A 27,884-nucleotide genomic window follows, 5' to 3' on the forward strand; every position below is an offset into this window, starting at 1 on the left:
CCTCTGCCAGATGGTCCACGCAGGCTCTGAGTGCACGGCCAGGGATCCCGTCTGGGCCCGTCGCCTTCCGAGGGTTCACTTTCAGGAAGGCCAATCTGACTTTGGAAGCTGTGATGGTGGGTATGGGTGAATTATGGGCTGCTGGGGCACTCGCCAGCGGATTGTTGGTTACCTGCTCGAACCGAGCATAGAATGCAGTGAGTTAATCGGGGAGGGGTGCGCTGCTGCCAGAGATACTGTTCGGCTTCACTTTGTAGCCCGTTATGTTGTTTAGTCCTTGCCACAACCGCCGAGAGTCTGTCTGTGACTCTAGCTTGGTTTGATATTCTCTCTTGGCATTCCGGATGGCTTTGCGGAGGTCGTACCTGGAATTCTTGTATAGGTCAGGGTCGTCTGCCTTGAACGCCTCAGATCTGTCCTTCAGTAGGGAGTCAATCTCGCGATTGAGCCATGGTTTCCGGTTGGGGAACGCACGTACTGCTTTCTTTGGCACGCAGTCGTTCACACATTTGCTGATGAAGTCTGTGACGGTGGTGGCATACTCATTTAAGTTGGTCGCTGAGTTCTTAAATATGGACCAGTCCACTGTCTCTAAGCAGGCTCTTCTGTCTCCTCGGACCAGCACTGCACAACCTTCTTAGCTGGTTTCTCCCGCTTGAGTTTCTGCTTGTATGCCGGGAGAAGGAGCACCATCTTGTATGCCAGATAGATTACTTGAGGTGCTAGGAAAACATATTTCTCCCTCTTTTGGTGCACGCCTGCTGCTGAAAACATCCTAAGAACTTCCTCCAGGTTTAGCAGGTGTTCTGCCTTTGTTTTTCCTGTAATGAGGACGTAGACCAGGTAAATGGCGACTTTTGGTAGCCCTTGCAATATATTCTCCATTGTCCAAGAAGGGTGCAGTCACAATGTTGGGGGTTTACTACAGGCCTCCCAACAGCCAGCGGGAGATAGAGGAGCAGATAGGTAGACAGATTTTGGAAAAGAGTAAAAACAACAGGGTTGTGGTGATGGGAGACTTCAACTTCCCCAATATTGACTGGGACTCACTTAGTGGCAGGGGCTTAGACGGGGCGGAGTTTGTAAGGAACATCCAGGAGGGCTTCTTAAAACAATATGTAGACAGTCCAACTAGGGAAGGGGCGGTACTGGACCTGGTATTGGGGAATGAGCCCGGCCAGGTGGTAGATGTTTAAGTAGGGGAGCATTTCGGGAACAGTGACCACAATTCAGTAAGTTTTAAAGTGCTGGTGGACATAAATAAGAGTGGTCCTAGGATGAATGTGCTAAATTGGGGGAAGGCTAATTACAACAATATTAGGCGGGAACTGAAGAACATAGATTGGGGGTGGATGTTTGAGGGCAAATCAACATCTGACATGTGGGAGGCTTTCAAGTGTCAGTTGAAAGGAATTCAGGATCGGCATGTTCCTGTGAGGAAGAAGGATAAATACGGCAATTTTTGGGAACCTTGGATAACGAGAGATATTATAGGCCTCGTCAAAAAGAAAAAGGAGGCATTTGTCAGGGCTAAAAGGCTGGGAACAGACGAAGCCTGTGTGGAATAGAAGGAAAGTAGGAAGGAACTTAAGCAAGGAGTCAGGAGGGCTAGAAGGGGTCACGAAAAGTAATTGGCAAATAGGGTTCAGGAAAATCCCAAGGCTTTTTACACGTACATAAAAAGCAAGAGGGTAGCCAGGGAAAGGGTTGGCCCACTGAAGGATAGGCAAGGGAATCTATGTGTGGAGCCAGAGGAAATGGGCGAGGTACTAAATTAATACTTTGCATTCACCAAAGAGAAGAAATTGGTAGATGTTGAGTCTGGAGAAGGGTGTGTAGATAGCCTGGATCACATTGAGATCCAAAAAGACGAGGTGTTGGGTGTCTTATAAAATATTAAGGTAGATAAGTCCCCAGGGCCTGATGGGATCTACCCCACAATACTGAAGGAGGCTGGAGAGGAAATTGCTGAGGCCTTGACAGAAGTCTTTGGATCCTCACTGTCTTCAGGGGATGTCCCGGAGGACTGGAGAATAGCCAATGTTGTTCCTCTGTTTAAGAAGGGTAGCAAGGATAATCCAGGGAACTACAGGCCGGTGAGCCTTACTTCAGTGGTAGGGAAATTACTGGAGAGAATTCTTCGAGACAGGATCTGCTCCCATTTGGAAGCAAATGGACGTATTAGTGAGAGGCAGCATGGTTTTGTGAAGGGGAGGTCGTGTCTCACTAACTTGATAGAGTTTTTCGAGGAGGTCACTGAGATGATTGATGCAGGTAGGGCAGTGGATGTTGTCTATATGGACTTTAGTAAGGCCTTTGACAAGGTCCCTCATGGTAGACTAGTACAAAAGGTGAAGTCACACGGGATCAGGGGTGAGCTGGCAAGATGGATACAGAACTGGCTAGGTCATAGAAGGCAGAGAGTAGCAATGGAAGGGTGCTTTTCTGATTAGAGGGCTGTGACAAGTGGTGTTCCACAGGGATCAGTGCTGGGACCTTTGCTGTTTGTAGTATATATATAAATGATTTGGAGGAAAATGTAACTGGTCTGATTAGTAAGTTTGCAGACGACACAAAGGTTGGTGGAATTGCTGATAGCGATGAGGACTGTCAGAGGATACAGCAGGATTTAGATTGTTTGGAGACTTGGGCGGAGAGATGGCAGATGGAGTTTAATCCAGACAAATGTGAGGTAATGCATTTTGGAAGGTCTAATGCAGGTAGGGAATATACCATGAATGGTAGAACCATCAAGAGTATTGAAAGTCAGAGAGATCTAGGAGTACAGGTCCACAGGTCACTGAAAGGGGCAACACAGGTGGAGAAGGTAGTCAAGAAGGCATACGGCATGCTTGCCTTCATTGGCCGAGGCATAGAGTATAAGAATTGGCAAGTCATGTTGCAGCTGTATAGAACCTTAGTTAGGCCACACTTGGAGTATAGTGTTCAATTCTGGTCACCACACTACCAGAAGGATGTGGAGGCTTTAGAGAGGGTGCAGAAGAGATTTACCAGAATGTTGCCTGGTATGGAGGGCATTAGCTATGAGGAGCGGTTGAATAAACTCGGTTTGTTCTCACTGGAACGAAGGAGGTTGAGGGGCGACCTGATAGAGGTCTACAAAATTATGAGGGGCATAGACAGAGTGGATAGTCAGAGGCTTTTCCCCGGGGTAGAGGGGTCAATTACTAGGGGGCATAGGTTTAAGGTGAGAGGGGCAAGGTTTAAAAGAACAAAGAACAAAGAACAAAGAAATGTACAGCACAGGAACAGGCCCTTCGGCCCTCCAAGCCCGTGCCGACCATACTGCCCGACTAAACTACAATCTTCTACACTTCCTGGGTCCGTATCCTTCTATTCCCATCCTATTCATATATTTGCCAAGATGCCCCTTAAATGTCCCTATCGTCCCTGCCTCCACTACCTCCTCCGGTAGTGAGTTCCAGGCACCCACTACCCTCTGCGTAAAAAACTTGCCTCGTACATCTACTCTAAACTTTGCCCCTCTCACCTTAAACCTATGCCCCCTAGTAATTGACCCCTCTACCCTGGGGAAAAGCCTCTGACTATCCACTCTGTCTATGCCCCTCATAATTTTGTATACCTCTATCAGGTCGCCCCTCAACTTCCTTCGTTCCAGTGAGAACAAACCGAGTTTATTCAATCGCTCCTCATAGCTAATGCCCTCCATACCAGGCAACATTCTGGTAAATCTCTTCTGCACCCTCTCTAAAGCCTCCACATCCTTCTGGTAGTGTGGCGACCAGAATTGAACACTATACTCCAAGTGTGGCCTAACTAAGGTTCTATACAGCTGCAACATGACTTGCCAATTCTTATACTCAATGCCCCGGCCAATGAAGGCAAGCATGCCGTATGCCTTCTTGACTACCTTCTCCACCTGTGTTGCCCCTTTCAATGACCTGTGGACCTGTACTCCTAGATCTCTTTGACTTTCAATACTCTTGAGGGTTCTACCATTCACTGTATATTCCCTACCTGCATTAGCCCTTCCAAAATGCATTACCTCACATTTGTCCAGGTTAAACTCCATCTGCCATCTCTCCGCCCAAGTCTCCAGACAATCTAAATCCTGCTGTATCCTCAGACAGTCCTCATCGCTATCCGCAATTCCACCAACCTTTGTGTCGTCTGCAAACTTACTAATCAGACCAGTTACATTTTCCTCCAAATCATTTATATATACTACAAAGAGCAAAGGTCCCAGCACTGATCCCTGTGGAACACCACTGGTCACAGCCCTCCAATTAGAAAAGCATCCCTCCATTGCTACCCTCTGCCTTCTATGGCCTAGCCAGTTCTGTATCCACCTTGCCAGTTCACCCCTGATCCCGTGTGACTTCACCTTTTGTACTAGTCTACCATGAGGGACCTTGTCAAAGGCCTTACTGAAGTCCATATAGACAACATCTACTGCCCTACCTGCATCAATCATCTTAGTGACCTCCTCGAAAAACTCTATCAAGTTAGTGAGACACGACCTCCCCTTCACAAAACCGTGCTGCCTCTCACTAATACGTCCATTTGCTTCCAAATGGGAGTAGATCCTGTCTCTAAGAATTCTCTCCAGTAATTTCCCTACCACTGAAGTAAGGCTCACCGGCCTGTAGTTCCCGGGATTATCCCTGCCACCCTTCTTAAACAGAGGAACAACATTGGCTATTCTCCAGTCCTCCGGGACATCCCCTGAAGACAGCGAGGATCCAAAGATTTCTGTCAAGGCCTCAGCAATTTCCTCTCCAGCCTCCTTCAGTATTCTGGGGTAGATCCCATCAGGCCCTGGGGACTTATCTACCTTAATATTTTTTAAGACACCCAACACCTCGTCTTTTTGGATCTCAATGTGACCCAGGCTATCTACACCCCCTTCTCCAGACTCAACATCTACCAATTCCTTCTCTTTGGTGAATACTGATGCAAAGTATTCATTTAGTACCTCGCCCATTTCCTCTGGCTCCACACATAGATTCCCTTGCCTATCCTTCAGTGGGCCAACCCTTTTCCCTGGCTACCCTCTTGCTTTTTATGTAAGTGTAAAAAGCCTTGGGATTTTCCTTAACCCTATTTGCCAATGACTTTTCATGACCCCTTCTAGCCCTCCTGACTCCTTGCTTAAGTTCCTTCCGACTTTCCTTATATGCCACACAGGCTTCGTCTGTTCCCAGCCTTTTAGCCCTGACAAATGCCTCCTTTTTCTTTTTGACGAGGCCTACAATATCACTCGTCATCCAAGGTTCCCGAAAATTGCCGTATTTATCTTTCTTCCTCACAGGAACATGCCTGTCCTGTATTCCTTTCAACTGACACTTGAAAGCCTCCCACATGTCTGATGTTGATTTGCCCTCAAACATCCGCCCCCAATCTATGTTCTTCAGTTCCCGCCTAATATTGTTATAATTAGCCTTCCCCCAATTTAGCACATTCATCCTCGGACCACTCTTATCCTTGTCCACCAGTACTTTAAAACTTACTGAATTGTGGTCACTGTTACCGAAATGCTCCCCTACTGAAACATCTACCACCTGGCCGGGCTCATTCCCCAATACCAGGTCCAGTACCGCCCCTTCCCTAGTTGGACTGTTTACATATTGTTTTAAGAAGCCCTCCTGGATGCTCCTTACAAACTCTGCCCCGTCTAAGCCCCTGGCACTAAGTGAGTCCCAGTCAATATTGGGGAAGTTGAAGTCTCCCATCACCACAACCCTGTTGTTTTTACTCTTTTCCAAAATCTGTCTACCTATCTGCTCCTCTATCTCCCGCTGGCTGTTGGGAGGCCTGTAGTATACCCCCAACATTGTGACTGCACCCTTCTTATTCCTGATCTCTACCCATATAGCCTCACTGCCCTCTGAGGTGTCCTCTCGCTGTATAGCTGTGATACTCTCCTGAACAAGTAGCGCAACTCCGCCTCCCCTTTTACATCCCCCTCTATCCCGCCTGAAACATCTAAATCCTGGAACGTTTAGCTGCCAATCCTGCCCTTCCCTCAACCAGGTCTCTGTAATGGCAACAACATCATAGTTCCAAGTAGTAATCCAAGCTCTAAGTTCATCTGCCTTACCCGTAATGCTCCTTGCATTAAAACATATGCACTTCAGGCCACCAGACCCGCTGTGTTCAGCAACTTCTCCCCGTCTGCTCTGCCTCAGAGCCACACTGTCCCTATTCCCTAGTTCTCCCTCAATGCTCTCACCTTCTGTCCTATTGCTCCCGTGCCCACCCCCCTGCCATACTAGTTTAAACCCTCCCGTGTGACACTAGCAAATCTCGCGGCCAGGATATTTATGCCTCTCCGGTTTAGATGCAACCCGTCCATCTTATACAGGTCACACCTGCCCCGGAAGAGCTCCCAGTGGTCCAGATAACAGAAACCCTCCCTCCTACACCAGCTGTTTAGCCACGTGTTTGTCTGCTCTATCTTCCTATTTCTAGCCTCACTGGCACGTGGCACAGGGAGTAATCCCGAGATTACAACCCTCGAGGTCCTGTCTTTTAACTTTCTGCCTAGCTCCCTGAACTCCTGCTGCAGGACCTCATGCCCCTTCCTGCCTATGTCGTTAGTACCAATATGTACAACGACCTCTGCCTGTTTGCCCTCCCCCTTCAGGATTCCCTCTACCCGTTCGGAGACATCCTGGACCCTGGCACCAGGGAGGCAACATACCATCCTGGAGTCTCTTTCACGTCCACAGAAGCGCCTATCTGTGCCCCTGACTATAGAGTCCGCTATAACTATTACTCTTCTGCGCTTTGACCCTCCCTTCTGAACATCAGAGCCAGCCGTGGTGCCACTGCTCTGGCTGCTGCTGTTTTCCCCTGATAGGCTATCCCCCCCGACAGTATCCAAAGGGGTATATCTGTTCGAGAGGGGGACAACCACAGGGGATTCCTGCACTGACTGCCTGCCCTTTCTGGTGGTCACCCATTTCTCTGCCTGCACCTTGGGTGTGACCACACTTACATAACTGCGATCTATGACGCTTTCCGCCACCTGCATGCTCCTAAGTGCATCCAATTGCTGCTCCAACCGAACCATGCGGTCTGTGAGGAGCTGCAGTTGGGTGCACTTTCTGCAGATGAAGCCATCCGGGACGCTGGAAGCCTCCCGGACCTGCCACATCTCACAGTCAGAGCACAGCACCCCTCTAACTGACATTGCGTCAATTAATTAAAATTAGTCTTTTTTTTAAATACTTTTTTTTTTTAAATTACAAAGTTACTGTCAACTATCTGTTTCCTAGCACTAGATTTCTAATAGAAATGCGATAGCTAACTATAATATTCTCCGATCTCTGGCTTAGATATCCTCTAAATTATAATTAAGTTATTATATGTTTAATTAGTTCCCAAATACTCAAAAAAATTTAGGTTAGAATCCCAACCAGCCACTCAGGTCACAGCTTTTCTGTGATGTCACTTCAGTTTCCCCCCGACACACACAATTTGAAAAAAAAGGTATAAAAGTAAAAATCACTTGCTTACCTTCTGAGATGTTCTCAGGTTCTCTCGCTGACAGAGACTGCTCCTCCACCTCCAATCCTTGACCTGCAAAATGCTAATAATATAATAATATAATATGGCACTTACCTTACACCAATGGGTCTTATTATCAGGTTAGAGGAGGAGGGTGGGTGGGAGACACTACACGTGTAGTGTCTCGGATTTCCTCTCCACCAGAATTTATTGGTGGGGGGGGGGGGGGAAACTTGCCAGAGGTCGAACTTCCGGTTCCCGCCGAAATCCAAAGGGCTGCTCCTGTAAAGGTAAGTGGTTTTAAACTCACTACTCACCTCCAAGAAGGCCCCTGCGCACCGCTGCCGCCGAGATCCAAAGGGCTGCTCCTGTAAAGGTAAGGTTTTTAAATACACTACTCACCTCCCAGAAGGCCCCTGCGCACCGCTGCCGCCGAAATCCAAAGGGCTGCTCCTGTAAAGGTAAGTGGTTTTAAACTCACTACTCACCTCCAAGAAGGCCCCTGCGCACCGCTGCCGCCGAGATCCAAAGGGCTGCTCCTGTAAAGGTAAGGTTTTTAAATACACTACTCACCTCCCAGAAGGCCCCTGCGCACCGCTGCCGCCGAAATCCAAAGGGCTGCTCCTGTAAAGGTAAGTAGTTTTAAACTCACTACTCACCTCCAAGAAGGCCCCTGCGCACCGCTGCCGCCGAGATCCAAAGGGCTGCTCCTGTAAAGGTAAGGTTTTTAAATACACTACTCACCTCCCAGAAGGCCCCTGCGCACCGCTGCCGCCGAAATCCAAAGGGCTGCTCCTGTAAAGGTAAGTGGTTTTAAACTCACTACTCACCTCCAAGAAGGCCCCTGCGCACCGCTGCCGCCGAGATCCAAAGGGCTGCTCCTGTAAAGGTAAGGTTTTTTAAATACACTACTCACCTCCCAGAAGGCCCCTGCGCACCGCTGCCGCCGAAATCCAAAGGGCTGCTCCTGTAAAGGTAAGTGGTTTTAAACTCACTACTCACCTCCAAGAAGGCCCCTGCGCACCGCTGCCGCCGAGATCCAAAGGGCTGCTCCTGTAAAGGTAAGGTTTTTAAATACACTACTCACCTCCCAGAAGGCCCCTGCGCACCGCTGCCGCCGAAATCCAAAGGGCTGCTCCTGTAAAGGTAAGTGGTTTTAAACTCACTACTCACCTCCAAGAAGGCCCCTGCGCACCGCTGCCGCCGAGATCCAAAGGGCTGCTCCTGTAAAGGTAAGGTTTTTAAATACACTACTCACCTCCCAGAAGGCCCCTGCGCACCGCTGCCGCCGAAATCCAAAGGGCTGCTCCTGTAAAGGTAAGTGGTTTTAAACTCACTACTCACCTCCAAGAAGGCCCCTGCGCACCGCTGCCGCCGAGATCCAAAGGGCTGCTCCTGTAAAGGTAAGGTTTTTAAATACACTACTCACCTCCCAGAAGGCCCCTGCGCACCGCTGCCGCCGAAATCCAAAGGGCTGCTCCTGTAAAGGTAAGTGGTTTTAAACTCACTACTCACCTCCCAGAAGGCCCCTGCGCACCGCTGCCGCCGAAATCCAAAGGGCTGCTCCTGTAAAGGTAAGTGGTTTTAAACTCACTACTCACCTCCAAGAAGGCCCCTGCGCACCGCTGCCGCCGAGATCCAAAGGGCTGCTCCTGTAAAGGTAAGGTTTTTTAAATACACTACTCACCTCCCAGAAGGCCCCTGCGCACCGCTGCCGCCGAAATCCAAAGGGCTGCTCCTGTAAAGATAAATGGTTTTAAACTCACTACTCACCTCAAAGAAGGCCCCTGCGCACCGCTGCCGCCGAGATCCAAAGGGCTGCTCCTGTAAAGGTAAGGTTTTTAAATACACTACTCACCTCCCAGAAGGCCCCTGCGCACCGCTGCCGCCGAAATCCAAAGGGCTGCTCCTGTAAAGGTAAGTGGTTTTAAACTCACTAGAGTAGATGTAGGAGGCAAGTTTTTTACGCAGAGGGTAGTGGGTGCCTGGAACTCGCTACCGGAGGAGGTGGTGGAAGCAGGGACGATAGTGACATTTAAGGGGCATCTTGACAAATTTGTAGTTCTGTAGTTCCCTGGATTATCCTTGCTACCCTTCTTAAACAGAGGAACAACATTGGCTATTCTCCAGTCCTCCGGGACATCCCCTGAAGACAGTGAGGATCCAAAGATTTCTGTCAAGACCTCAGCAATTTCCTCTCCAGCCTCCTTCAGTATTCTGGGGTAGATCCCATCAGGCCCTGGGGACTTATCTACCTTAATATTTTATAAGACACCCAACACCTCGTCTTTTTGGATCTCAATGTGATCCAGGCTATCTACACACCCTTCTCCATTTGTCAAATGACAAATTAGGATGGGAATAGAGGGATACGGACCCAGGAAGTGTAGAAGATTGTAGTTTAGTCGGGCAGAATGGTCGGCATGGGGTTGGAGGGCCGAAGGGCTTGTTCCTGTGCTGTACATTTCTTTGTTCTTTGTTCTTTGTCCTCTGGAATATCGCACAAGCTGACGATACACCGACGGGTAATCTTGTATACTTGTATACAGAAAAAGGCCCTTCAGGGTGTTTCTCGCAGAGAATTTTAGGGACTCTTCGTCCAGCTTCAGCTGTAGATATGCGTGACTCATATCCAACCAGCTTTGCATACAAATCCTCAATCCAGGGAATTGGATGTTTGTCCAGTTGTGAGTAGCGATTAATCGTTTGTTTGAAATCTCCACAATGGCGGACCGAGCCGTCCGGCTTAAGGATAGGCACCACGGGTGCCGCCCGCTATGCAAACTGGACTGGTTTTGTTATTCCCTCATGGTCTAATCAAGACTTTCTGCCTTCATGTGAAGGGTACTCGTTGGGCCTTGTAGAATTTTGGAAATGCCTCTGGATCTACATGCAATGTCGCCTTTGCTCCCTTTATTGGTCCGAGCCCTTCTCGGAAAACCTCTGGGTATTTTCACAAAGTGTTCGCTCAGGCGGCCATTTTCCAACTGGAAAATGTTTACCCAATCCAGCTGGATCTCTTTTAGCCAGTTTCGTCTCAATAAGCTTGGTCCAACACCTTTCACTGCCATTAAAGGCAGCCTAACCAGTTGCTCTCCATAAGCCACAGTTACATGCGTTGTGCCCAACACTCTCAGTAGTTCCCCTGTGTATGTCTTCAGTTTTGCCCTGATCCTGGTTCGGAATAAGGGTTGGAGTCCAGTGCGAATTTTATTGAATACTGTTTTCCCCTATCACTGATACCGCTGCTCCAGTGTCGACTTCCATCAGTGTGGGACGTCCATTCAACCTTATGGATAATTTAATGGGTTTTGATTTCACCATCGTTACACAATTTCGTTTAACATAGAATTTACAGTGCAGAAGGAGGCCATTCGGCCCATCGAGTCTGCACCGTCTCTTGGAAAGAGCACCCTACCCAAGGGCAACACCTCCACCCAATCCCCATAGCCCAGTAACCCCACCCAACACTAAGGACAATTTTGGACACTAAGGGCAATTTATCATGGCCAATCCACCTAACCTGCACATCTTTGGACTGTGGGAGGAAACCGGAGGAAACCCACGCACACACGGGGAGGATGTGCAGACTCCGCACAGACAGTGACCCAAGTCGGAATCTAACTTGGGACCCTGGAGCTGTGAAGCAATTGTGCTATCCACAATGCTACCGTGCTGCCCCTGTTGCTCCTCGTTGGAGGTAGGTGGGTCATCTAGGGTATGCATTCTCCTATACCCCGGCCTACGTGACATAGAACATTACAGCGCAATACAGGCCCTTCAGCCCTCGATGTTGCGCCGACCTGTGAAACCACTCTAAAGCCCATCTACACTATTCCCTTATCGTCCATATGTCTATCCAATGACCATTTGAATGCCCTTCGTGTTGGCGAATCCACAACTGTTGCAGGCAGGGCATTCCACGCCCTTACTACTCTCTGAGTAAAGAACCTACCTCTGACGTCTGTCTTATATCTATCTCCCCTCAATTTAAAGCTATGTCCCCTCGTGCTAGACATCACCATCCGAGGAAGAAGGCTCTCACTGTCCACCCTATCCAATCCTCTGATCATCTTCTATGCCTCAATTAAGTCACCTCTTAACCTTCTTCTCTCTAACGAAAACAGCCTCAAGTCCCTCAGCCTTTCCTCAGAAGATCTTCCCTCCCCCCGTACCAGGCAACATTCTGGTAAATCTCCTCTGCACCCTTTCCCAATGCTTCCACATCCTTCCTATAATGCGGTGACCAGAATTGCACGCAATACTCCAAATGCGGCCGCACCAGAGTTTTGTACAGCTGCAACATGACCTCATGGCTCCGAAACTCAATCCCTCTACCAATAAAAGCTAACACACCGTACGCCTTCTTAACAACCCTCTCAACCTGGGTGGCAACTTTCAGGGATCTATATACATGGACACCGAGATCTCTCTGCTCATCCACACCGCCAAGAATCTTACCATTAGCCCAGTACTCTGTCTTCCTGCTATTCCTTCCAAAATGAATCACCTCACACTTTTCTGCATTAAACTCCATTTGCCACCTCTCAGTCCAGCGCTGCAGCTTATCTACGTTCCTCTGTAACTTGTAACATTTATCCGCACTGTCCACAACTCCACCGATTTTAGTGTCATCTGCAAATTTACTCACCCATCCTTCTACGCCCTCCTCCAGGTCATTTATAAAAATGACAAACAGCAGTGGCCCCAAAACAGATCTTTGTGGTACACCACTAGTAACTGAATTCCATTCTGATCATTTCCCATCAACCACCACCCTTTGTCTTCTTACAGCTAGCCAATTTCTGATCCAAACTGCTAAATCACCCTGAATTCCATGCCTCCATATTTACTGCAGTAGCCTACCGTGGGGAACCTTATCAAACTGAAATCCATATACACCACATCAACTGCTTTACCCTCATCCACCTGTTTGGTCACCTTCTCAAAGAACTCAATAAGGTTTGTGAGGCACGACCTACCCTTCACAAAACCATGTTGACTATGTCTAATCAAATTATTCCTTTCCAGATGATTATACACCCTATCTCTTATAAACCTTTCCAAGACTTTGCCCACAACAGATGTAAGGCTCACTGGTCTCTAGTTACCGGGGTTGTCTCTACTCCCCTTCTTGAACAAGGGGACAACATTTGCTATCCTCCAGTCTTCTGGCACTAATCCTGTAGACAAAGATGACTTAAACATCATAGCCAAAGGCTCAGCAATCTTCTCCAAGGTGATGGTTTTCGGCTTCTATTTCTCCTTTCTGTCTCCGACCTCTGGTAACAACTACAATATTTTGCCGGGCTGCCGTATGTCTGGGCCGAATTTTCCCTTGCTTGGGAGGGCTTCTGCGAGTGGGCCTGGTTAACTTCGTATCCGCGGAAAAAATTTGAATAAATATATATATTTTTTTTAAACTTAGTATCCGCATTGTTCATGAGGGTGGCTATGCAGTTGCCTATCCCCCAGCGATAGTACCTTAACTCAGTTTCACTGGTATGGGCGTCTACCTCCATCGGTGTACCCTGTAACTCATGCTTGCCGCTTTTTCTAAGGACAAAGCCAGCTGCAATGCTTGTTTGCAATCTAGCTCTTCCTCTGCTAACAGGCATTTCTGTATTGCTAAATTATTTATTCCACATACCGAACGGTCTCTGAGCATCTCATTTAGCGTCAGGCCAAATTCGCTGAGGAGGTGGTGGAAGCAGGGACGATAGTGACGTTTGAGGGGCATCTTGACAAATGCATGAATAGAGGGATACGGACGCCGGAAGTGTAGAAGATTTTAGTTTAGACGGGCAGCATGGTCGGCGCAGGCTTGGAGGGCTTAAGGGCCTGTTCCTGTGCTGTACTTTTCTTTGTTCTCTGCTAATCACCGTAATCTTGTTAAAACGTTTGTAACTGACTCCCCAGTGTCTCGGAATGCTGAGTAAAACTGGTACCTTCGCAGGATCAGAGGTGGCTTACACCGGGAGTGCAAAGGATCTGACACTCCCTGTTATATACAGAGAAAGGGGTTTCCTGATTGGGCCACTAATCAGGGAACTCGTATTCTAACTGGCCAATCTCAAAGGCCTGGCCTAAGTCATTACAGTCGATTTAGGAAGAACCTTTTCACCCAAAGGGTTGTGAATCTATGGAATTCCCTGCCCAGTGAAGCAGTTGAGGCTCCTTCATTAAATGTTTTCAAGGTAAAGATAGATAGTTTTTTTGAAGAATAAAGGAATAAAGGGTTATGGTGTTCGGGCTGGAAGGTGGAGCTGAGTCCACAAAAGATCAGCCATGATCTCATTGAATGGCGGAGCAGGCTCGAAGGACCAGATGGCCTACTCCTGCTCCTAGTTCTTGTGTTCTTTTGTACAGAGCCTGCAATTTCCACACAAGAAAATCTCCCCATTCGATCTGTCATTATAAAAGGTAAGTAATTCTGGAATTCACCAGACCTTCTGTTTTGGCCAAGTCTGTCCTCCACCATGATCAGTGGGGTGGAGGCTCTATTCAGTCAGAGAAAGAAGGAGCTATATTCTGTCTATATTTCGGGTTGATCTTCAGCTCTGGCTTGATTATTAGGTCAGTCTGTATGTTAAAGTACATTTTTAAATTCAAAGGTCACTAAAAGTAACAGTACAATTGAAAGTAGGACACTCTGGAAGGCAGCAGGCACTATCTAAACCAGATCTCATGCTTTACTCTGAACCTCCCCCTGAAATAAATCATCGCAAACCTCCCCTTCGCTTGTGGGTTACTGAGAACCAATTGTCTCTCTTTCTCTTGCAGCAATCCTGGTGTACAGAGTGTTCAAAAATGAGAGTAAAACTACAGTGAAGATTCTGCACGGAGGCATCCACCTTATTTCACTAGTGGCAACTATTGTTGGTAAGTCTGGTGTGGGAGAGAACCATGAAACTCAGTGGGCAGTGAACATGGGAGAGCCAATCTGTGAGGGGTATGTACATGTGTGCCAGATCATTGAGGAATAAATCCAATTTAAACTGCGAAAGATGAAATGATAAGAGGGATGGACACCAATTAAATGGTGAGACAAAGAAGAGAGGAAGAGAGACACGAGGAAGGGGGAAAGGGGGGATATGTGGATGTGAATGAGTAAACAAAACTGCGTTGTTTCCGATTTGGGACTGAGGATCCTCAGCTGTGTGTGGAAAGACCTGAACCAAATCTCTTCAGGTTGTGGTAACCAGGAGCCAAGACTTAAGTAGTCGGCATGTCATGATCAGCCATGTGATGACGATTATTTCATTTATTCATTTATTATAATAATCTTCATTAGTGTCACAAGTAGGCTTACATTAACACTGCAATTGATTTACCGTGAAAATTCCCTAGTGGCCACACTGGCGCCTGTTTGGGTACACTGAGGAGAATTCAGAATGTCCAGTTCACCTAACAAACACGCCTTTCGGGACTTGTGGGAGGAAACCAGAGCACCCGGAGGAAGCCCACGCAGACACTGGGAGAACGTGCAGACTCTGCACAGACAGTCACCCAAGCCAGTAATCAAACCCGGGTCCCTGGTGCTGTGAAGCAACAGTGCTAACCACTATGCTACCGTGCCGTCTTGATGTGGGTGTCACTGACCAGGCCAGCATTTATTGCTATCCCTAGTTGCTCTTGGAAAGGTGGCGATGAGCTACCTTCTTGAATTGTTGCAGTCCCTGAGGTGTGGGTACATCTACTGTGGTTTAAGGGAGGGAATTCCAGGATTTAGACCCAGCAATACTGAAGGAACAGGGATATATTTCCAAGTCAGGGTGGTGAGTGACTTGGAGAGAAACCTCCAGGTGACAAGGCGTTTGTGCTCCCATGTGTCCTAGGGTTCCTTGTGTTTGGTGGCTAGAAGTAGATGGCTATGATTGGCAGCAGGGTTTGGAGTTGTGTGTATTCTGATTGTGTTTTCTTTTCTAGGTTTGGTTTCTGTTTTTGGTTATCACTCGGCACAAAATATACCCGATATGTACAGTCTGCACAGCTGGTGTGGTCTCATAAGCATTATTCTCTTCTGTGTACAGGTTAGTGCCCTTCAATGTGCCAACCCAGCTCCACACTCTGCCATTCTGTACCCTCCATAAGAAGTCATCAAAGGCAGGGTAGATTCACCCTGAAATCTGGAACACTCTCCCTCAAAAAGCTGTTGTGACTGGGGGTCAATCAAAACATTTCTAGGGTGACATGGTGGCACAGTGGTTAGCTCTGCTGCCTCACAGTGCCAGGGACTCGGGTTTGATTCCGGCCTTGGTGACTGTCTTTGTGGAGTTTGCACATTCTCCCCGTATCCACGAGGGTTTCCGCCGGGTGCTCTGGTTTCCTCCCACAGTCCAAAGATGTGTGGCTTAGGCGGATGGGCCATGCTAAATTACCCCTTATTGTCCAAAGGTGTGCAGGTTAGGTGGGGTTGCGGGGACAGGGTGGTGGAGTGGGCCGAGGTGGGGTACTCTTTTAGAGTGTCGGTGCAAACTCGATTGGGCGAATGAGATGCAGGGATTCTTGATTCTAAGCTCAGATAGATGGATTTTTGTTGGGGAAGGGGATCAAGGAATATGGAACCAAAGTAGAGTTAAGATATGGATCAGCCATGATATACACAATGGAATAGGTTGAATGGCTTTTACAAGAATCTAATAAACAACACACATCCAGGAAACAAAAACAGAAAAGCTTGAAAGGCTCAACCAGTCCAGTGTCACCCATTGTGAAGTAGAAGTCAGTCGGTATGTGTTTCATGTTCATAGTTCCTGGTCCAGCGCAGGTCACACACCATCTTTAACAAATAAACAGAGAACAGAACTTTTAAAACACTCATGCTCACATCAAGCTTAAACTAAACAACCCCAGGAACAAATAAAAACCTGCTGTTCATTCTCATCACCATGGCTGCTGTACTGACCTTCCAAACAACAACTAATCAGACAAAATTAATTTATATATTGTGATTAATGTACAAATTCTTATGTGTTTTATTTCATATCTGTTGAAGCAATGTTTTAAAAGCCTTGGTTAAGGTATATAATTATTGCAGTAATATTACTAAAGAACCTAGGCTAAGTTATACCAAGAAGACTGACTGCATCCTGATCGAGGTGTACAAGTCAAATCCTCCCTAAACCTCCTGTCCCCGACCTTGAACTTGTGTCCCCTTGTAACAGACCCTTCAACTAATGGGGAACAGTTGATCCCAACCCACCCTGTCCATGCCCTTCATAAACTTGTACACCTCGATCAGGATGCAGTCAGTCTTCTTGGTATAACTGAGTGAGCTGAGTGAGCCGAGACAGTGAAAACAGCGCGGGAGCTGAGTGAGCCGGGATAGTGAAAACAGCGCGAGAGCTGAGTGAGCCGGGACAGTGAAAACAGCGCGGGAGCTGAGTGAGCCGGGACAGTGAAAACAGCGCGGGAGCTGAGTGAGCCGGGACAGTGAAAACAGCGCGGGAGCTGAGTGAGCCCGGACATTGAAAACAGCGCGGGAGCTGAGTGAGCCGGGACATTGAAAACAGCGCGAGAGGTGAGTGAGCCGGGACATTGAAAACAGCGCGAGAGGTGAGTGAGCTGGGACATTGAAAACAGCGCGAGAGGTGAGTGAGCCGGGACATTGAAAACAGCGCGGGAGCTGAGTGAGCCGGGACATTGAAAACAGCGCGGGAGCTGAGTGAGCCGGGACAGTGAAAACAGCGTGGGAGATTTTAAAAGCGCAGGAGCTGTGAGTCAGAGCGGAGATTTTAAAAGAATGCGGCCTAGTTTCGGGAGCCGTTCTGGGGAGGAGGAGCAGTCTCTGTCAGGGAGAGAACCGGAGAACATCTAAGACACTCAGAAGGTAAGAAGGTAAGTAAATGATTTTTACTCATTTTTACTTTTATACCTTTTTCAAATTGTGTGTGTCGGGGGGAAACTGAAGTGACATCACAGAAAAGCTGTGACCTGAGTGGCTGGTTGGGAATCTACACTAAATTAAAAAAATTAAGCATTGGTAACTAATTAAACATAATTACTTAATTATAATTTAGAGGGGTATCTAAGCCAGAGATCGCAGAGCACTATATTTAGCTTTCGCATTTATATTAGAAATCTAGTGCTACGAACCAGATAGTTAACAGTAACTTTCAAAAAAAAATTTTAAATATATACATTTTTTTTTTCAAAAACTTTTAATTTTAATTAATTGACGCAATGTCAGTTAGAGGGGTGCAGTGCTCTGACTGTGAGATGTGGCAGGTCCGGGAGGCTTCCAGGTCCTGGGTGGCTTCATCTGCAGAAAGTGCACGCAACTGGAGCTCCTAACAGACCGCATGGTTCGGTTGGAGCAGCATTTGGATGCACTTAGGAGCATGCAGGTGGCGGAAAGCGTCATAGATCGCAGTTATATAAATGTGGTCACACCCAAGGTGCAGGCAGAGAAATGGGTGACCACCAGAAAGGGCAGGCAGTCAGTGCAGGAATCCCCTGTGGTTGTCCCCCTCTCGAACAGGTATACCCCTTTGGATACTGTCAGGGGGGATAGCCTATCAGGGGAAAGCAGCAGCCAGAGCAGTGGCACCACGGCTGGCTCTGATGTTCAGAAGGGAGTGTCAAAGCGCAGAAGAGCAATAGTCATAGGGGACTCTATAGTCAGGGTCACAGATAGGCGCTTCTGTGGACGTGAAAGAGACTCCAGGATGGTATGTTGCCTCCCTGGTGCCAGGGTCCAGGATGTCTCCGAACGGGTAGAGGGCATCCTGAAGGGGGAGGGCAAACAGGCAGAGGTCATTGTACATATTGGTACTAACAACATAGGCAGGAAGGGGCATGAGGTCCTGCAGCAGGAGTTCAGGGAGCTTGGCAGAAAGTTAAAAGACAGGACCTCTAGGGTTGTAATCTCGGGATTACTCCCTGTGCCACGTGCCAGTGAGGCTAGAAATAGGAAGATAGAGCAGATAAACACGTGGCTAAACAGCTGGTGTAGGAGGGAGGGTTTCCGTTATCTGGACCACTGGGAGCTCTTCCGGGGCAGGTGTGACCTATATAAGAAGGACGGGTTGCATCTAAACCGGAGAGGCATAAATATCCTGGCTGCGAGGTTTGCTAGTGTCACACGGGAGGGTTTAAACTAGTATGGCAGGGGGGTAGGCACGGGAGCAATAGGTCAGAAGGTGAGAGCATTGAGGGAGAACTAGGGAATAGGGACAGTGGGGCTCTGAGGCAGAGCAGACAGGGAGAAGTTGCTGAACACAGCGGGTCTGGTGGCCTGAAGTGCATATGTTTTAATGCCAGAAGTATTACGGGTAAGGCAGATGAACTTAGAGCTTGGATTAGTACTTGGAACTATGATGTTGTTGCCATTACAGAGACCTGGTTGAGGGAAGGGCAGGATTGGCAGCTAAACGTTCCAGGATTTAGATGTTTCAGGCGGGATAGAGGGGGATGTAAAAGGGGAGGCGGAGTTGCGCTACTAGTTGGGAAGAATATCACAGCTGTACTGCGGGAGGACACCTCAGAGGGCAGTGAGGCTATATGAACAAAGAACAAAGAAATGTACAGCACAGGAACAGGCCCTTCGGCCCTCCAAGCCAGTGCCGACCATGCTGCCCGACTAAACTACAATCTTCTACACTTCCTGGGTCCGTATCACTCTATTCCCATCCTATTCATGTATTTGTCAAGATGCCCCTTAAATGTCACTATCGTCCCTGCTTTCACCACCTCCTCCGGTAGCGAGTTCCAGGGACCCACTACCCTCTGCGTAAAAAACTTGCCTCGTACATCTACTCTAAACCTTGCCCCTCTCACCTTAAACCTATGCCCCCTAGTAATTGACCCCTCTACCCTGGGGAAAAGCCTCTGACTAACCACTCTGTCTATGCCCCCAATAATTTTGTATACCTCTATCAGGTCTCCCCTCAACCTCCTTCGTTCCATTGAGAACGAACCGAGTTTATTCAACCACTCCTCATAGCTAATGCCCTCCATAACCAGGCAACATTCTGGTAAATCTCTTCTGCACCCTCTCTAAAGCCTCCACATCCTTCTGGTAGTGTGGCGACCAGAATTGAACACTATACTCCAAGTGTGGCCTAACTAAGGTTCTATACAGCTGCAACATGACTTGCCAATTCCTATACTCAATGCCCCGGCCAATGAAGGCAAGCATGCCGTATCCCTTCTTGACTACCTTCTCCACCTGTGTTGCCCCTTTCAATGACCTGTGGACCTGTACTCCTAGATCTCTTTGACTTTCAATACTCTTGAGGGTTCTACCATTCACTGTATATGGGTAGCGATCAGGAATAAGAAGGGTGCAGTCACAATGTTGGGGGTTTACTACAGGCCTCCCAACAGCCAGCGGGAGATAGAGGAGCAGATAGGTAGACAGATTTTGGAAAAGAGTAAAAACAACAGGGTTGTGGTGATGGGAGACTTCAACTTCCCCAATATTGACTGGGACTCACTTCGTGCCAGGGGCTTAGACGGGGCGGAGTTTGTAAGGAGCATCCAGGAGGGCTTCTTAAAACAATATGTAGACAGTCCAACTAGGGAAGGGGCGGTACTGGACCTGGTATTGGGGAATGAGCCCGGCCAGGTGGTAGATGTTTCAGTCAGGGAGCATTTCGGGAACAGTGAGTTTTAAAGTGCTGGTGGACAAGGATAAGAGTGGTCCTAGGATGAATGTGCTAAATTGGGGGAAGGCTAATTATAACAATATTAGGCGGGAACTGAAGAACATAGATTGGGGGCAGATGTTTGAGGGCAAATCGACATCTGACATGTGGGAGGCTTACAAGTGTCAGTTGAAAGGAATTCAGGACCGGCATGTTCCTGTGAGGAAGAAGGATAAATACGGCAATTTTGGGGAACCTTGGATAACGAGAGATATTGTAGGCCTCGTCAAGAAGAAAAAGGAGACATTTGTCAGGGCTAAAAGGCTGGGAACAGACGAAGCCTGTGTGGAATATAAGGAAAGTAGAAAGGAACTTAAGCAAGGAGTCAGGAGGGCTAGAAGGGGTCACGAAAAGGCATTGGCAAATAGGGCTAAGGAAAATCCCAAGGCTTTTTACACGTACGGAAAAAGCAAGAGGGTAGCCAGAGAAAGGGTTGGCCCACTGAAGGATAGGCAAGGGAATCTATGTGTGGAGCCAGAGGAAATGGGCGAGGTACTAAATGAATACTTTGCATCAGTATTCACCAAAGAGAAGAAATTGGTAGATGTTGAGTCTGGAGAAGGGTGTGTAGATAGCCTGGGTCACATTGAGATCCAAAAAGACGAGGTGTTGGGTGACTTAAAAAATATTAAGGTAGATAAGTCCCCAAGGCCTGATGGGATCTACCCCAGAATACTGAAGGAGGCTGAAGAGGAAATTGCTGAGGCCTTGACAGAAATCTTTGGATCCTCACTGTCTTCAGGTGATGTCCCGGAGGACTGGAGAATAGCCAATGTTGTTCCTCTGTTTAAGAAGGGGAGCAAGGATAATCCCGGGAACTACAGGACGGTGAGCCTTACTTCAGTGGTAGGGAAATTACTGGAGAGAATTCTTCGAGACAGGATCTACTCCCATTTGGAAGCAAATGGACGTATTCGTGAGAGGCAGCATGGTTTTGTGAAGGGGAGGTCGTGTCTCACTAACTTGATAGAGTTTTTCGAGGAGGTCACTAAGATGATTGATGCAGGTAGGGCAGTGGATGTTGTCTATATGGACTTCAGTAAGGCCTTTGACAAGGTCCCTCATGGTAGACTAGTACAAAAGGTGAAGTAACACGGGATCAGGGGTGAGCTGGCAAGATGGATACAGAACTGGCTAGGTCATAGAACGCAGAGAGTAGCAATGGAGGGGTGCTTTTCTGATTAGAGGGCTGTGACCAGTGGTGTTCCACAGGGATCAGTGCTGGGACCTTTGCTGTTTGTAGTATATATAAATGATTTGGAGGAAAATGTAACTGGTCTGATTAGTAAGTTTGCAGACGACACAAAGGTTGGTGGAATTGCTGATAGCGATGAGGACTGTCAGAGGATACAGCAGGATTTAGATTGTTTGGAGACTTGGGCGGAGAGATGGCAGATGGAGTTTAATCCGGACAAATGTGAGGTAATGCATTTTGGAAGGTGTAATGCAGGTACGGAATATACAGTGAATGGTAGAACCCTCAAGAGTATTGAAAGTCAGAGAGATAAACGTGTACAGGTCCACAGGTCATTTAAAGGGGCAACACAGGTGGAGAAGGTAGTCAAGAAAGCATACGGCATGATTGCCTTCATTGGCCGGGGCATTGAGTATAAGAATTGGCAAGTCATGTTGCAGCTGTGTAGAACCTTAGTTAGGCCACACTTGGAGTATCGTGTTCAATTCTGGACACCACACTACCAGAAGGATGTGGAGGCTTTAGAGAGGGTGCAGAAGAGATTTACCAGAATGTTGCCTGGTATGGAGGGCATTGGCTATGAGGAGCGGTTGAATAAACCCGGTTTGTTCTCACCTGGAACGAAGGAGGTTGAGGTGCGACCTCACAGAGGTCTACAAAATTATGAGGGGCATAGACAGAGTGGATAGTCAGAGGCTTTTCCCCGGGGTAGAGGGGTCAATTACTCGGGGGCATAGGTTTAAGGTGAGAGGGGCAAGGTTTAGAGTAGATGTACGAGGCAAGTTTTTTACGCAGAGGGTAGTGGGTGCCTGGAACTCGCTACCGGAGGAGGTGGTGGAAGCAGGGACGATAGTGACATTCAAGGGGCATCTTGACAAATACACGAATAGGATGGGAATAGAGGGATACGGACCCAGGAAGTGTAGAAGATTGTAGTTTAGTCGGGCAGCATGGTCGGCACGGGCTTGGAGGGCCGAAGGGCCTGTTCCTGTGCTGTACATTTCTTTGTTCTTTCTGGAAGTGGAATTTGAATTGTTTTGGGTTGCCTAATTGGAATTAGTGGCAGGTGTAGATAGTAAGTTTAAGATTTTCCTTGTGTTTAAGAACTGTTTAACTGATAATTGTAAAGCTGTTTCTTTGATGTTAATGTTGATAATTATGTGTTTAAAATAAAGCTTCTTTGAACATAAAGGATACTTATTGGTCAGAGTCATCACTCCTGGGGTGAAGTATCCATTTCTCACAGTTTTACAAAAACAAATTGTTTGGGGTCCTCATCCAGTATCCTAACAAAATAGTGAGGAGGAGATAAACACACACAGGGAGGAGACTAAAGACTGAGCTTAACAGACATATTTTCAGAAGAAATTTAAGGTCCAAGAGGGGAAGGGTAATTCAGGAAGGGAGTTTCAGAAATTGGAAGACGACAAACCGGATCAGAGATGCTAAGTATAGATGAAAATACAAAGATGCATTTAAAAGGAGACAAACCTAGAAAAGTAGATAATAGGAGTGGAAGAAGGCCATTCGGCCTTTCGAGCCTGCACTGCCATTCATTATGATCATGGCTGATCGTCCATCTCAGTAGGGTAGCACAAGTGAATAGCACTGTGGCTTCACAGCGCCAGAGTCCCAGGTTCGATTCCCCCTGGGTAACTGTCTGTGCGTAATCTGCACATTCTCCCTGTGTCTCCGTGAGTTTCCTCCAAGTGCTCTGGTTTCCTCCCACAGTCCAAAGACGTGCATAAGGAGGATTGGCCATGATAAATTTCCCCTAGTGGCCAAAAAGGTTAGGAGGGGTTATTGGGTTATGGAGATGGGGTGTAAGTGAGTGCTCAAGTGGGTTGGTGCAGACTCGATGGACCAAATGGACTCCTTCTGCACTGTATGTAATTGCCTGCCCCTACCCCCCCCCCCCCCCCCCCCCCCGCTATATCCTTTGATCCCTTTAGCCCCAAACTCTATATTAACTGCTTCTTGGAAACATACAGGGCGGGATTCTCCACCAGCCGCGATTTCCGGCACGGCGCTCCCCTGTCAGCAGCATGATTCTCCATTCCCGCTGCCTGCCAATGGGGTTTCCCAGTATGGCCACCCCAAACCGTCAGGAAAACCGCAGGCATGCCGGCCGACCGGAGGATCCCGCCGATGGAGAATTCCACTCTCAATATTTTGGCCTCAACTACTGGTTTGCCAGACTGATTCCCGGGATGACAGGATGACGTATGAGGAGAGATTGAGTCGGGTAGGATTGTATTGATTGGAGTTCAGAAGAATGAGGGGGGAATCTCATAGAAAACTATAAAATTCTAACAGGACTAGGCAGGGTAAATTGAAGAATGGCGTTTCCGATGGTTGGGGTGTCCAGAACCAGGGGTCACAGTCTGAGGATAGGGGCGCGGCCATTTAAGATAGAGATGAGGAGAAATGTCTTCATCCAGTGAGTGGAATTGATTATACCACAGAGAGCATCATAGAATTTACAGTGCAGAAGGAGGCCATTCGAGCCCATCGAATGGGCAGCACGGTAGCATAGTGGTTAGCACAATTGCTTCACAGCGCCAGGGTCCCAGGTTCGATTCCGGCTTGGGTCACTGTCTGTGCGGAGTCTGCACATCCTCCCCGTGTGTGCGTGGGTTTCCTCCGGGTGCTCCGGTTTCCTCCCACAGTCCAAAGATGTGCAGGTTAGGTGGATTGGCCATGATAAATTGCCCTTGGTGTCCAAAATTGCCCTTAGTGTTGGGTTGGGTTATGGGGTTAGGGTGGAGGTGTTGACCTTGGGTAGGGTGCTCTTTCCAAGAGCCGGTGCAGACTCGATGGGCCGAATGGCCCCTTCTGCACTGTAAATTCTATGATAATCGAGTATGCACCAGCACTTGGAAAGAGCACCCCACCCAAGCCCACACCCCCACCCTATCCCCATAACCCAGTAACCCCACCCAACACGAAGGGCAATTTTGGACACTAAGGGCAACTTAGCATGGCCAATCCACCTAACATCTTTGGACTGTGGGAGGAAACCGGAGCACCTGGAGGAAACCCACGCACACACAGGGAGGACGTGCAGACTCCGCACAGACAGTGACTCAAGCCGGAATCGAACCTGGGACCCTGGAGCTGTGAAGCAATTGTGCTATCCACAATGCTACCGTGCTGCCCCAAATCTTGTTTATTCTCATCATTTAAACATTGACGTCAACCTCGTGGCTTTCCTCTGCACTTTGAATATCTCTTTACTTTCAGAGAATCATAGAGTTTTACAGCACAGAAGGAGGCTTTTTGGTCCATCATGTCTGTGCCATCCATTAAGTGGGTCCCGAAGGGCAGCCAGTTGGCAAAAGTAGGTCCTGGCAAAAGGAGTTTGGAAAACACTGGATTAGCCCAACATCATTAGCAGGAAAAATGCTTTTATAAAGGATGCGATAAAAATATCGACAGTATTAGACAAAGGCAATGTGGATTTAATAATCTTTATTGTCACAAGCAGCTTACATTAACACTGCAATGAAGTTCCAGTGAAAATCCCCGAGTCGCCAGGGAAATCCTGTTTGACAAACCTACTGGAGTTTATTTTAGCAAAGTAGATATGGGAAAACCAGTGGATGTGGTGTATTTGGATTTTTATAAAGCATGTCACTTTACGGGCGGCATGGTGGCCCAGTGGTTCGCACTGCTGCCTAAGGCGCTGAGGATCCGGGTTCAATCCCAGCCCCAGGTCCCTGTCTGTGTGGAATGTACACATTCTCCCCGTCTCTGTCTGGGTCTCACCCCATAACCCAAAGATGTGCAGGTCGGGTGGATTGGCCACGCTAAATTGCCCCTTAATTGGAACAAAAATCATTGGGTACTCTAAATTTCTGGAAAAAAAAATTGTCGTCACTATGACAGACTCTACTTTACAAATAGAAACATGGAAACATAGAAAATCGGAGCAGGAGTATTCCATTTGACACTTTGAGTCCCACATGAGAGGTTGGTGTGCATAAATTCTAGCACATGGGACTGAGAGTAATGTATTGGCATGGATTGAGAACTGGTTAGCATCCAGCAGAGGGCAGTAGAGCGGAGCTGCTGATTGGCTGTTGCAAGGGCAATTTGCATACCGCCATTGTGGTCACCCTAACTTGAAGGTGGTTTGTGGAGGAGCTGTTGTCAAGTGACACTTAAACCCGTAACACTTCTTCAGTGTTTCCCTCCCTACCCCCTCCTCTGACCATAAAAAAACAACCGCTGTAAAGATCAAGAGGAAGGCTTGAGGGCAGGTAGAAGTAGAAAGAAGTTGAACCATGACGTCACAGCCTCCAGGTAAGGGATTGGCTGGTGACTGGTAAGTAGTTTTTCTTTTATTTTCCCTCCGGTGTTATCATGCAGGGCGCAGAGGTTGCTGAGTAAGTGCTTGCTGAGAAGGGGAGTGAATAACAGGGAAGCTCTTTCTTTCTTTTTCTTTTTTTTATCTAGAGGGGATGGCAGGGAAGGTAGTGCAATGTTCCTCCTGCAGAATGTTTGAGGTGAGGGACGCCGACAGTGTCCCTGCTGATTTCATCTGTGGGAGGTGCACCCATCTCCAGCTCCTCAGAAACCGCGTCAGGGAACTGGAGCTGGAGCTGGATGAACTTCGGATCATTCGGGAGGCAGAGGTGGTCATAGATAGAAGCTTCAGGGATGTAGTTACTCCGAAGAATAAAGATAGATGGGTGACGGTGAGAGAGGCTGGGAGGAAGCAGTCAGTACAGGGATCCCCTGTGGTCGTTCCCCTTAGTAACAAGTACACCGCTTTGGATACTGTTGGGGGGGGGGGGAGGGGGGGACTTACCAGGGGTAAGCCATGGGGTGCAGGTCTCTGGCACAGAGTCTGTCCCTGTTGCTCAGAAGGGAAGGGGGGAGAGGAGTAGAGCATTAGTCATTAGAGACTCCATAGTTAGGGGGATAGATGGAGATTCTGTGGGAATGGTGTGTTGCCTCCCAGGTGCCAGGGTGCGTGATGTCTCGGATCATGATTTCGGGATCCTTAAGGGGGCAGCCCCAAGTCGTGGTCCACATAGGTACCAACGACATAGGTAGGAAAAGGGATAGGGATGTAAGGCAGGAATTCAGGGAGCTAGGGTGGAAACTTAAATCAAGGACAAACAGAGTTATTGGGCGAAATTCTCCCCCAACGGCGCGATGTCTGCCGACTGGCGCCAATCAGACGGGCATCGCGCCGGCCCAAAGGTGCGGAATGCTCCGCATCTTTGGGGGCCGAGCCCCAACATTGAGGGGCGAGGCCGGCGCCGGAGGGATTTCCGCCCCGCCAGCTGGCGGAAATGGCATTTGTTGCCCCGCCAGCTGGCGGAAATGGCGTTTGTTGCCCTGCCAGCTGGTGCGGAAATGCGGCGCATGCGCGGGAGCATTTTCCCACGCATGCGCAGTGGGGAGAGTTTCTTCTGGTGGAGTCCGTGGCGGAGGCGGAAGGGAAAGAGTGCCCCCACGGCACAGGCCCGCCCGCGGATCGGTGGGCCCCAATCGCGGGCCAGACCACCGTGGGGGCACCCCCCGGGGTCAGATCGCCCCGCGCCCCCCCCAGGACCCCGGAGCCTGCCCACGCCGCCTGGTCCCGCCGGTAAATACCAGCTTTGATTTACGCCGGCGGGACAGGCAATTTCTGGGCGGGACTTCGGCCCATCCGGGCCGGAGAATTGAGCGGGTGGTCCCGCCAACCGGCGCGGCCCGATTCCCGCCCCCGCCCAATCTCCGGTACCGGAGACTTCGGCGGGGGCGGGATTCACGGCGGCCAACGGCCATTCTCCGACCCGGCGAGGGGTCGGAGAATGACGCCCCTGATCTCTGGGTTGTTACCCGTGCCACGTGATAGCGAGACGAGGAATAGGGAAAGAGAGGAGTTGAACATGTGACTACAGGGATGGTGCAAGAGGGAGGGTTTCAGATTTCTGGATAATTGGGGCTCATTCCGGGGTCGGTGGGACCTCTACAAATGGGATGGTCTACACCAGGACCAGAGGGGTACCAATATCCTGGGGGGAAAATTTGCTAATGCTCTTCGGGAGGGTTTAAACTAGTTCAGCAGGGGCTTGGGAACCTGAATTGTAGCTCCAGTATACAGGAGGATGAGAGTAGTGAGGTCATGAGTAAGGTTTTAAAGTTGCAGGAGTGTACCGGCAGGCAGGAAGGTGGTTTAAAGTGTGTCTTCTTCAATGCCAGGAGCATCTGGAATAAAGTGGGTGAAGGTGTGGCATGGGTTGGTACCTGGGACTACGATGTTGTGGCCATTTCGGAGACCTGGATAGAGCAGGGACAGGAATGGTTGTTGCAAGTGCCGGGGTTTAGATATTTCAGTAAGCTCAGGGAAGGTGGTAAAAGAGGGGGAGGGGTGGCATTGTTAGTCAAGGACAGTATTATGGTGGCAGAAAGGACGTTTGATGACGACTCGTCGATTGAGGTAGTATGTGCTGAGCTTAGAAACAGGAAAGGAGAGGTCACCCTGTTAGGGGTTTCTATAGGCCTCCAAAAAGTACCAGAGATGTAGAGGAAAGGATTGCAAAGATGAT

The 27,884-nt window shown here is 48.6% G+C and overlaps 1 protein-coding gene across 2 annotated transcripts in view; it reads left to right on the forward strand.

Moving 5' to 3' along the window:
- Window positions 1–27,884, forward strand: part of cyb561 (cytochrome b561) — a 114,654-nt gene that overhangs the window by 69,572 nt on the left and 17,198 nt on the right. For both annotated transcript variants that reach the window (XR_011937460.1, XM_072486946.1), the window contains exons 3-4: window positions 14,278–14,376; window positions 15,424–15,527. Coding sequence is in view for 1 of the 2 variants with exons in the window: in XM_072486946.1 (XP_072343047.1) it covers window positions 14,278–14,376; window positions 15,424–15,527 (203 nt within the window). In the remaining variant the exon portion in view is untranslated. The remainder of the gene's footprint in view (window positions 1–14,277; window positions 14,377–15,423; window positions 15,528–27,884) is intronic.

Source organism: Scyliorhinus torazame, chromosome 21 (assembly GCF_047496885.1).
Source record: "Scyliorhinus torazame isolate Kashiwa2021f chromosome 21, sScyTor2.1, whole genome shotgun sequence".
NCBI lineage: Eukaryota > Metazoa > Chordata > Chondrichthyes > Carcharhiniformes > Scyliorhinidae > Scyliorhinus > Scyliorhinus torazame.